Source organism: Macaca nemestrina, chromosome 9 (assembly GCF_043159975.1).
Source record: "Macaca nemestrina isolate mMacNem1 chromosome 9, mMacNem.hap1, whole genome shotgun sequence".
NCBI lineage: Eukaryota > Metazoa > Chordata > Mammalia > Primates > Cercopithecidae > Macaca > Macaca nemestrina.
This window is the reverse complement of record NC_092133.1, coordinates 116,103,740-116,115,885: the sequence shown is the minus strand read 5'-3', so window position 1 is coordinate 116,115,885 and position 12,146 is coordinate 116,103,740. Positions and strand designations below refer to the sequence as shown.

The window sequence follows — 12,146 nt, the reverse complement described above, 5'->3', positions numbered from 1 at the left end:
CCAACAAATCTCAAAGGCCAATGGACCAAAAAGGGACATGGGATTCAGTATTTTTCCTGCTACTATGCAATTTTAAATAATGATGACAATAGATCCATATAAAGATGTAAAATGAAAAATCATTCATACCAAATCTTATGCCTCTTATTCATTCCTTAACTCATATATTTAGAAATTCTTCAGCATGCAGACTCTGTAACAGGCCGTGAATGTGTGTTTTTGAAACAGAAAGCAAAGCAGCCTAGCACATTATAGAAACTGGGAACTAGCCAGTACTACTACTCTTCTCCAATCTACTTAGCTTTCTCAAATGTATTTTAGGGGAAAAGCATATTTTAAGGAACAAAAGTAAGTGTTGCTGCAAATACATGGGGCAAGAAATTCCCTGAAAAGTTCTACTATATAAAACTGCCTTAGATATCCCAGTTCATTCCAATCAAAACTCTTATAAATAACTAGATGGGTATGTGTATCATATCATCATGCTCTAGCTGTGCTGGCTCATAGCAAACATTCATGAATAAACACATGAGTGAATGAATGAATGAATGAATGAATGAATGAATGAATGAGTTAAAGCTTAAGGGAACTCCCCTGAGATTTTTAATATTGTCATTTTTCAGTCGGTAAGTTGATGTGGTAGCATAGAGCTAGCTAGTGGTCATATAAACTGTTAGGAGTCAGTAGCATTGTATTATCATACTGATCTAATTGTCTTTACTCTGCTTTTTCTCCACACGTATTTATTTATGACTGCCAAGAGGCAAGGAAAGTTTAAAGCTCAAAAATGTAAATACAGATTTCCCTTTGGGAAAGACGGAGAGGAATCTCTCCATTTCTTCCACAATCTCCTTTATAACAAAAATAAAAGATGACAAATTCTTTTGTGAGCAATATAAGCACACAAGTAACACACATTACCAGTAATCCAAATACTTTAAATGCATTCACTTCTTATACTACAATATTTATGAAAGCATAAATGCAGATTCTGAGTAGACTTTTTTTAGCTGATGGAATTTAAATATGTTATGATTTCAAACAGGCAATTTAAAAAAAATAGTCACAAAAGTTGTCCTATTCGTTTGTCACTGACCTTTTTAAGAAAGTCAACCCACATCAATGTAGCAACACACGTACTAACTTAAAGAATGTTCCTCAGGAACATGGCACTCATTTGTCTGTCTAACTACTGGAGTTGATTTGAGTGGATGAACAGTGACCATTGTTTTCCATTTTCGAAATACTTTTTTTAACAAGAATAGCTCTGCGTCATCACATTCTTTTCCACTTTTTTAAAGTAAAAACTTAGCAAAAGAGCACAGTCTAACACGGCCTTCCAAACGTGAATACTGAGTTCCTTTACAGGAAGGGCTCCCTGTTGACTCTTACTCGAATGAAGAAATCCAAACAAGCGAAAAGACAGGAAGGTACAACAGCAAGTTCTGCAGGCCTCCTGGGTCCTGAATTTCTTGACAGTGGAACAGAACCACCAGGCAATGGGCAATAAAGATAGAAGCCTGGACTCCGTCCCAGCCCGCAGCTGCCTTCTGTGTGGCCCGGAGCAAAGAATTTCTCAGCTTTTCCACCAATGAAACAAGGATCAAACTACCTGCCACTCCATACCCAAAACTCAAGTAATGGGAAAGGAATTTAATTAACTGTAATTGATTGCAAAGCACATCAAATTCCTACAACAAAAACTCATACAACTTCCAATTACCACTCGAAAGAACTCTTTAACCAATTAAAGAGTGTGTGTGTGTGTCTGTGTGTGTGTGTTTAATCAGTTTATGTAAGATCATTTATGTAAGATCATTAAGGAACTGAGCCTCACAAATGCAGTCTTTAACAAAAGTTTTCAAGTCTGAAAAATGTCCTTGCCAAGAATCCACCTCCAGAGAAGAAACCCAAAACCTTCCAGGGAGAGAGCTCTGGGGAGTCCCTTCTGAAGCTGGCAGCCCAGTGGCATTTCTGATGTGAATGTCTTTTAGATGTCACTCTGGAATACAGTATTGACCGCTGCTAAGCTGGGATCCACCAGGCCGCTTCACTTTTCATGGCCTGAAAATTCTCAATTTGTGGTTTCAGAGCAGAAGCATGGCAAGCAATCTGGCTCATGAGAAAGGTGAAATCAATGCCAGTGTTTGATGAATTTGATGATATAGAATGAACAAATTAGGCGACCCCTCACCAATCTGTTGTGGGTCAGGGGAGAGGATGAATGTGTGGTAATGCCCATCCTTTCTACCAATGTAACCCCGTTGTCACTGTCTTCTCGTCCCTTCCCATCAGATTCACTTGGCATATCACCTGCTGCTGGATTCATCTTTCCAAATCAATGCTTTCATCATCCTTTTCCCCACTCTCCCACCTGGACTCTAATAAAAATCCCAGGTGCAGAAGCTGGCTTCCCACAGGGAGGAGGTACACATGGAGAAATGGCCCTGGGAATGAGCCCTAGAGGCATCCATCATTGCAGCAAGAACTCAGAAATAACACCGACTGAATGAAGCACTTCAAAGTATGGGCAGATATCCAACTGTGCTTGCCAATATAACTGTTGTTGAACCTAGAGCTGGTGCCCGGATAATACGGGCATCTTACCCTCTAGTGACAGCTCTAGGAAATATCTTCAAAGGAAAGAAAGCATAGTTCTAGGCCCAGCCTCTGATATGCCTCTAAACTACCAAAAGCTGACCAACCAACCACGTTCTCGGCATTATTCTAGTCTTCTCAATGTTTTCTTGGATTTACTGATCCTATAGTGTTAAATACCATACCCACGCCACCTTTAATCCACACTGACATGGATTTCAACATGTTTTTGACCTTGGGTCCAGAAATTCTTTTTCATTATAATATGTATAAAATGCAAATCTACTTATAATTAGGACCTTTCAATATTTTACCCCACTCTACTGAAGAATACCCATTTGCATGAATTTATAACATATGGTACTTGTAACTAATATTAATTTCCACATTTCCAAACAAGGAAAATATCCTACATCCCTTCTCCTATTCCACAAAGGGGCTCTCCACATACCTTATTTAGAAATGAGCACTATTTCACTGAAGTTTTAGAGAGACTCATAGATTTAGTATGGAGCATAGAGATGTTAACAAACCATCTCCTTTAATCGCTCAAGTTGATCAAAAGCAAGACATTTTCCTTGCAAGATTTTAAAACAATTTTGGCCAGGGAAGAAAATAATATCCATATAAAGTCAGCAAATACAGCAATCAACTAGTATGTCTACAAGAAAGACGGCAGTAACAGGAAGAGAGAGGGATGCAAGAAAAGTGGGAAAGAAGTCAGCAGCAGAAGGAAGGACAGGCTCAGAGGCAGGAAGAACTGCTTTCAGGGGGCTGAGAGTGAAAACAGCAAAGCCCTGCCACTAAGGAACCTCGTCCTTTCCCCTTCACACCATCAGGGCAGAGGTGGGGAGGCGAGTTTGTGCCCATTGGCAAGATGCCATGCAAGATACAGCAATAAATTTGATGTGGTCTCTCTACTCAAGAAGTAGGTACTAAGGCAGACAACCTGAACCATCAGGATAGCAGAAGATAGAACATAAGTGCTTATCAGTAAGGTAGCTGAAAAGGGGGTTCATTGCTTCCTTTAGAATTAGGGTACAGCATCATCAGCTAAGGGGGAGAAAAGCTGGAAGGTTGGTGAGTAAAAATGTGATACATTCATTAATTTAAAAATTAAATTGTGTTCAAAAATTCCAGATGAAAAGAATATATACATATATAAAACTTGTAGGTTAAAATTAACATATGTCAAACCAAATAATGAAATACAAACTCTATTTATGTGCCAAGATATGAGCTCATAGCTCTGGACGAAGAATAAGCTATAGTTCATTGACCTCTTTGGGTATTAATGAGCTCATTAAATCTTTTTTTTTTTCCAACAATCACAGACATTACTCTACTTGGAAAATGGTAAATAGAAAGTCAGGTCAACATGAACATTTCTCTGCTAGCTTAAATCTACATTTAAGCCATAATTTCATAAATTAAAATGTCAGGTGTATTTATTTTGAGATTACCTAGAGACATTCAATTTTGCATTTCATAGACTTTTAATATCATTTTGTGTCTCCATATAAAATATTTATCTGTGTCAAAAACCTTGAAATCATTTATAGATATGCTTTTCCTTTTATTGGCTATGTGAAGAATATTTACCTGTGGGAACTATAAGAATTCCAGGCAATTTACTGTCTGGCCAAGAGTATCACATTTGCACATGATTTATTAATGAATAACTTGTGCAAATTTAAGTAGCACTTCATCAATAAACGTTTTCTTTAGCTGTACTGGGACAGAAATAGTGCATCTCTTTTTGGCCTAATGCTACATGGACTTATCCTAAATAGTTGAAAAACTCAAGACAGTTATCCAGTAATTAGGCTATTGTGAGAAACTCTCTTTGCCATGTTCACTGGGAGGATATTATTGAGGCTGTTCACTCTCTCACTCCATGCCTGCCCCATTAAATCCTAAGGGAGAAAATTCTTTCTGCTCTTAGCACCAGGATCAGTTATACTCGCTGGCAACTGGTTTGTTTTTATTTTAAGATGCTGAGAGACTTTCCCTCCCTGTACTAACTCACTCTATTTCCCTCCTTTTATTGGTTGCTAGAGAACTGAAAGTAAAAGTTGAAGGCCACCTGCACAAGTCAGTTAAGCCTCCATGCCACACATTTTCTACAGTAATAATAAGCAATAGAAATGATTATCATTGCCAACAGTTACTAAGTACTTTGTGCTAAGCACTTTACATGTGTTATATTTCATTTAACATTCTTAATAATCCTAATATAAGAACTTTTATTTTTCCATCTTCACCAATGAGGAAACTGAAGCTTAGAGGGGTTACTCAAGTCACCCAAGGCCATTGAGTAAGCGGCAGAATTTCAACTCAACTAGTCTTTCCAACGTCAAAGATCATGCTTCTAATTACTCTAGTATTCTGCTTCCTGATCCATCTTTTGTTTCTGCCATTTTGACTCTTGTTTCCTTTTGCTAATGAAATAAAGATAATGGACCAGGACTCTCGGGAAAAACTCAAGACTCTCTTAATTCATATTCTGAAAGGCTATGTCCTGGATGGGCGTAGAGGCTCATGCCTGTAATCCCAGCACTTTGGGAGGCCAAGGCGGGAAGATTGCTTGAGGCCAGGAGTTCAAGAGCACCCTGGGAAAAAGAAAAGGAAAGAGGAGAGGGGAGAGGAGGGGAGGGGAAGACAGGGGAGGGGAGAGGAAGACAGGGAAAGGGAGGAGGGGAGGAAGAAGGAAAGGGAAAGGGGAAGGGAAGGGAAGGGGAAGGGGAAGGGGAAGGGGAAGGGAAGGGGAAGGGGAAGGGGAAGGGGAAGGGGAAGGGGAAGGGGAAGGGGAAGGGGAAGGGGAGGGAAAAGTCAGGAAGTCTAAGCCCCAATGGCCCTGTCTAGAGCTGCCCACCTCAGAGAGAGTTGTGTTGGCAAAGTTCTCCACTGCCAGTTCTTTTTTTTTCCCCCTAGATGACATGCGTTTTGAGAGTCTAGGAGAGGCAATCACAGGAGGCCCTGTGGTTCAGTAAAGATGCAGAGGCACTGTTGCAAGCGTGTCCTAAATGTTCCAAAGCTGGACATGGTTGCCACGCACGCCAGGCTGGACCGCCGTGTTGAACTATGTGGTTTGTGCACAAATACTCCTGCCAAAGGGGAGTGCAGGAGCATGTGGCCTGAATCTAGCTTGTGCTCCATGCTGGTGTTTCCAAATTCCCGACAGGTTAATCTTCAAGATTCAGGAATATGCAATCAAAATTCCTAGAAATTTTCATGAGTTCCCAAAATTATATTATTCTGTATTTTTCCTAACATTTCATTACATATCTTTCAATAATAATGAATGCCTATAATAATACTGAATCATTTCTATCATAATAAACATTGAATCATTTTTGGTGGTAGAGTTATGCTAAAAGTTTCAGAGGTTTTCTGTAAAAAAACCTTATGTAATAAATGCATGATTTATTATTATGAGCCATAATATATGACATAATTATATACTGCAACAACATGTAAAAACAATGTGCACCTGATATAGAAATTTCATAATACAAAACATAAATGAGGGAAATATTAACCGAAAATAAATGCCAATAAAAACCATTTTAAAAATTGACAGATGCCATAAAAATATTTACTATTTATAAAGTATCGTGCTTAAAATGAAATTTTAAAACTCACAAAATATTAACTGTTCTGTCCAATAGTCTAGAGGTTTGTTTCATGACAATTAGTCCAGACTAAAAAAAAATAATTTTCATTTTGCATTGATGGTCAAATCATTAGGAGCCTGCCAAAAGGATCTCCAAGTTGAGCATTAGGGCTTGTTTTGTATAAGGTCATGTCCTTTTTGAAATATGAAAATATTATTTATTTATTTATTTTATTATTATTATTATTATTTTGAGACGGAGTTTTACTCTTATTGCCCAGGCTGGAGTACAATGGCATGAACTCGGCTCACTGCAACCTCTGCCTCCTGGGTTCAAGCGATTCTCCTGCCTCAGCATCCCCAGTAGCTGGGATTACAGGCGTGCGCCATCACACCAGGCTAATTTTTTTTGTATTTTTAGTAGAGACAGGGTTTCACCATGTTGGCCAGGCTGGTCTCGAACTCCTGACCTCAGATGATCCACTCTCCTCGGCCTCCCAAGCTGGGATTACAGGTGTGAGTCACTGCACCTGGCCAAAATATTATTTATTTTTAATTGACAAAAAATAATTGTATATTTTTGTGGGGTACAATGTGGTATTTTGATAAATGTTTACATTGTACAATGATTAAATCAAGCAAAGCCATGGCAAATGCCCTTGGTTGATTTGACCAAAGACATGAAAAAGCAGAAAGAAAACATGAGTTGAGTCAAATGCTTTTTCACAAATACTTCTGGACGTCGGCTTTACACAAGGCCTAGAAATCATCAATACTTGCTATCTGACGTCAGAAATGAATATTAATCTGGGTTTTGGTGAGTCATTCCCCTTGCCCTCCTGCAAATTCAAATACTTAAATATATGATGTGGGCCAATTATTATGTAAAATGTTCTCATACATGCTATCTGACTTGAGAGAAATGAAAATGGACCAACCCACACTATAAGCACCCACAATGTCTCAGAAACCATGCTATGTTTCAAGTGCGTTTTATTCAACACTTTATAATAGTCCTGTAGTACAGGTATATTAATTTTATTCCATGGGTTGAGAAAATTAGGGCTCAAAACTGTAACGTTTCAACAGCTACGTTGCTAGTAAGTGAAACAGCCTGGAGTTTAACCAAAGTCCAGCTTTAAAAATCTGTGTTGTTTCTTCCACACCATACTACAAATCATCAAATGGCAGCAAGTCACAGTGTCAGCTGTTTACCATGCCCACTGCCCAGCCAGGAGAGAGGGCTGGTACCAGGCAGCCTGGTTGCTCCATGAGAATGAATCTTGCATCCTCAGGGTAATAAGACCTTGCCCTGCACAAACTTAGATAAAACAACAGGAATGTTTACTACTCTTATTTGAAAGAAACATAAAGTAAACTTGGAAGCAGCATATACATCTTTGGGAAAGTATTTTAAATGAATGTTGCAAATATACTACCATAGGCCTTTCTTACCTTTAAATATTTCACCAGCTTCTGAATTTGCCAGTATTCTGATGGCAAATCTGCACTTGCTTCCTGACGATGGTCAGGTGGCTCTTCATCTTCCTCACTTTCTGAGGAGCTATCACTAATAATTTCCTCTATCTTTTCAGCACTCTTTCTAAGAACAATAACAACATACATATACATGTAAGCTACAGTGTGGAGATGGTTATAATCATATTTTGGCAACACAGGCACAAGCAATGGATCAGATACCAACACCTTCTGAGTTCTAGTAAATCTCTATTAAGATCTACATGAGGTCAGGTTCAGTGGCTCATGCCTATAATCCCAGTGCTTTGGGAGGCTGAGGTGGGAGGATTACTTGAGGCCAAGAGTTCAACACCAGCCTGGACAACATAGCAAGACTCTGTCTCTAAAAAAAAAAAAAAACAACAAAAAAAAACAACCTTAATTAGCCAGACATGGTGGTGCATGCCTGTAATCCCAGCTACTCAGGAGGCTTGACGCAGGAGGATCACTTGAGCCCAGGAGTTTGAGCTGCAGTAAACCATTATTACATTATCACACCACTGCACTCCAGCCTGGGAGACAGAGCGAGACCTTGTCTCAAAAAAAAAAATAAAAATAAAAATAAGAAGGAACTGCGTGCAATGAATAAACCTGTCTCTATTGCAGGTGCAATTGCTCTGGGTGCAATAATCATAATAAAGAAAATAGTGAGAAATAAACAAGGGTATTCAGTGAATGTCCTAAGGCTGTGCTTTTCAATAAGACTGCCACTCATTGCATGTGGTCATCTATATTTACAGATATTTGAACTTATTTATTTAACTAAAATTAAAGAAAATTAAAAATCCAGTTCTCCAGTCACACTAGCCACATTTCAAGTGCTCAATGGCCCACATGCCTTGTGGTGAGCACACCGGACAGCTCAGATAGTGACTATTTCTTTTATTCCAGTAAGTTCAACTGGGCAGCGCCGCAAGGCCCTAAAGTGAAAGAGTCTCTGTTACCAAGGAGAGTCAGTATTCAGCACAGCCCTCCGTAATGTCTACACTGAAGTACTTGCAAGGGCAAAAGGTGCCAAAGAACAGTAATGACATGAACATAATCAGGTTCAGGACCGAAGAGTCAACCACCAACTCGGAGAGGCATCACCATGCAAAGTGTTGAGTTCCACAGAAGTACACCACATTCTGTGGTTGGATGCATGGACAACAGTATTACAAGAGCCTTCTGGAATCCAATATAAGCCCATGTCCCTGCAGAGGTCCCTCGTGCACATGCACACTCATCACACCAGCTTGTCTCCACCTCCCACCGCCGGATGACAGATTACTGCCATTGGGTCACCAAACCCACAATGATTTCTCAGGAACTGCATCCCTCACTCACACGTGGAGAGGTGGTGAACCCTGGATATTTATCCTGATATTGTTTCCCACACATTCCTCATCTCACAGGACAGAAGCAAACCTTTAAATCTTCTACTTAATTTTAATATTAAATAATACCAACAGCAGCCACCAGTTTTGTCTATTTTGTCCTAGGTACTTTTATTTTTTTGAAACAGGATCTCGCTCTGTTACCCAGGCTGGAGTGCAGTGGTGCGATCTTGGCTCACTGCAACCTCTGCCTCCCAGGTTCAAGTCATTCTCCTGCCTCAGCCTCCTGAGTAGCTGGGCTTACAGGCACGTGCCACCACATCTGGCTAATTTTTGTATTTTTAGTAGTGACAGGGTTTTCACCATGTTGGCCAGGCTGGTCTCGAACTCCTGACCTCGTGATCCTCCCGTCTCAGCCTCCCAAACTGCTAGGATTATAGGCATGAGCCACTGCACTCAGCCTGTCCCAGGCACTTTATATTCATTGTTTCTAAACTTCACAACCACCTTGCAAAGCGGGCTCTATTCTTCCCATTCTACAAGCAAGGAAACGTCAAGAGAAATTAAGAGGAGAAAAAAAATCATTCATTTTGAAGGATCCAAAATTACTTAAAATATGACTCTTGCCAATCACATATTAAGGTGTCCTTAAATATCAAAGTCACAAAGTGAATGACCATTATAGATCACACAAGTCCACAATACTTTTCCTCTAACTCTGAAATCCAAAAAGCTCTGAAAACTATTTTCCCCCCACTGGACTTAACTTGTTGCTAAGGCCTTAGATGAACTGATACTAGACTATTTATGGTCTTTATTCATCTCACCAGTGTGAATATTCATGTTTCACTACAGAAATGCTCATGCTTTTGATTATAGGGTATTGGTTCACACTCCAATAGAGGTTATCATAATATACGTTATATAAATTTCATCACCCTTTTTTAAAGTGAGTTTTTCAAAACCCCACGCATTTGGCCACGAGAGTTCAGGACAACAGACCGTAGGTTAAATGTCTCATTTGAATTCTCTCAACAATCTATGAGGTTGTCATTACTCTCATTATAGAGATAACAAGTTAAAAATAATTTGGGCCGGGCGTGGTGGCTCACGCCTGTAATCCCAGCACTTCGGGAGGCCGAGGTGAGTGGATTGCTTGAGGTCGGGAGTTTGAGACCAGCCTAGCCGACACGGTGAAACCCTGTCTCTACTAAAAAATACAAAAATTAGCTGGGTGTGGTGGCATGCGCCTCTTGTCCAGTTACTCGGGAGGCTGAGGTAGGAGAATCACTTGAACCCGGGAGGCAGTGGTTGCAGTGAGGCAAGATCATGCTACTGTACTCCAGCCTGGATGACAGAGCAAGACTCTGTAATAATAATAATAATAATTTGAACAAAACTCCATGGTTAGTGAAGTGGCTGTGCTAAAACAAATAGTTGTAATGGGAGCTGTTCATCTTGGTTCCTAGAGGAGCTGGGGTACTCATTTAACTTACTTGTGCCTCGGTTTCCTCACCTGCAAATTGGGGATGATAATAGCAATTAGTATGTAAAAAGCTTATAACAATGCCTGGCACAGAGAGAGTGTGAAATACGTGTTAGATAGTTCTATATTATCATGCATATTCATTCAACAGACGTGCATGGAGGACCTGTTGGCTGCCAGGTATCGAGGGCATGCTATTGAAGAACGCTGTCTTTCAGTATCTTTCTTAAACTCCAAGGAAAAGCTGTGGTTTTGTTTTTGAAAATCTGATCTGTTTTCATCTTAGGGCCCACATAAATTAAGTAACTGGTTGGCTTTTTGTCTTTATCTTGATCTTCAGCAAGAACGGAATCAAATCTGTGGTCTATGAGTAATTATGTAAGTTCCCATTATTTTGTAGCTCAGTACCTTGTCCACTTTGGTCACCATCAGAAAATTTTTATTTCTGTGTTTTCTTGTATTGTCTTAGTATATTCCGTGAAGGCAAGGACCATTTCTGTCTTTCATACTGTCTCCCCTAGCACAAGGAAGGCACTCAATAAACATTTGCTAGAAGAATTAATCAATTAAAGCAGGTATGAATAAGTGAATGAACAAATGGATTCAGTCTAGGTTAAGATTTTGGAAGAAGGGTATTTCTGGTGATAATTCCAGGAAGTGGCAGTAGCAGCAGCTTGATGGAAAGGAGGCAACAGTCAGTGAGACTGAAACCAGGGAGTGTGTAGGTCAAGATTTGGTACTGGTCTTCCTCTTGGGGTTTCAGGTTTTTCAAATGATGATTGGACGTAGGATGAAAGTGATAGTAAGTCAATGTCAAAATTGTCAGTAATAATGGATCCACAGAAAACAGCAACCAGGAAAGACAGAGGGCTACATCAGCCTCATAGGAAAGGAGGTCTAATATGAAGAGTAAGGTAGTTTGAAGCAATAAAGAGGAGATTTCTGCCTATGGTCCCCATGCCCTGTATTTTTACACATGCCCTGTGCAGTTACACAGGGCCTGGGAAAAGAAGATCTGAAGGAGAATCGCTGCTGTCATGGAAAAGTTTCAATAAATGCAAGAAGGAGACAGTGGAGGCTTTGGTGCATAGGGTGAGGATATAAGGAAATTCATTTCCTTGTAGTATGAGGGGGGTCAAGGAAAAAATGTAGAAGAAAGAGCAAAGTGGAAGAATGATTCATTTGGGATATTGCAGAGCAAGACAGGGACAAGAGTCCAGGAGGAGACAGGACTCATTAGGGTTTGCATTTAGAGTGGTGTCCATGGGTAAGAGGAACCCGAGAATCCTGCCAGCCACCCCCTGGAGTAGTGTATTCATTCTGGGTTCCCATTAATCTTTAGAAAATGTATCTGGGTCCCCAGTAATCCATAAAAGGGTTATTGACACCCTACACAGCGCAAACCTGGAGTGAAATCAACCAGGGCTGAAAACGGGCCATCTGCAGATGTTTAACTTGGATTTACAAAAATAGAATTAGTGGAATCACGATCATTGTGCTCTAATTATAAAAAGACTTATGAGAAAGTACACTTTATTCCTCATCGCTCTAGAAGTTTCTAACTCAACATTAAGCTCATGGGCAAGGACTAGTCCATTTAAGCCTTCATGCT

At 39.9% G+C, this 12,146-nt stretch overlaps 1 protein-coding gene across 11 annotated transcripts in view; it reads right to left on the bottom strand.

Annotated features, from left to right (window-relative positions):
- Window positions 1-12,146, bottom strand: part of ODAD2 (outer dynein arm docking complex subunit 2) — a 194,232-nt gene that overhangs the window by 149,104 nt on the left and 32,982 nt on the right. For all 11 annotated transcript variants that reach the window (XM_071070321.1, XM_071070324.1, XM_071070319.1 and 8 more), the window contains one exon: window positions 7,670-7,817. In XM_071070321.1, the coding sequence (XP_070926422.1) occupies window positions 7,670-7,817 (148 nt within the window). The remainder of the gene's footprint in view (window positions 1-7,669; window positions 7,818-12,146) is intronic.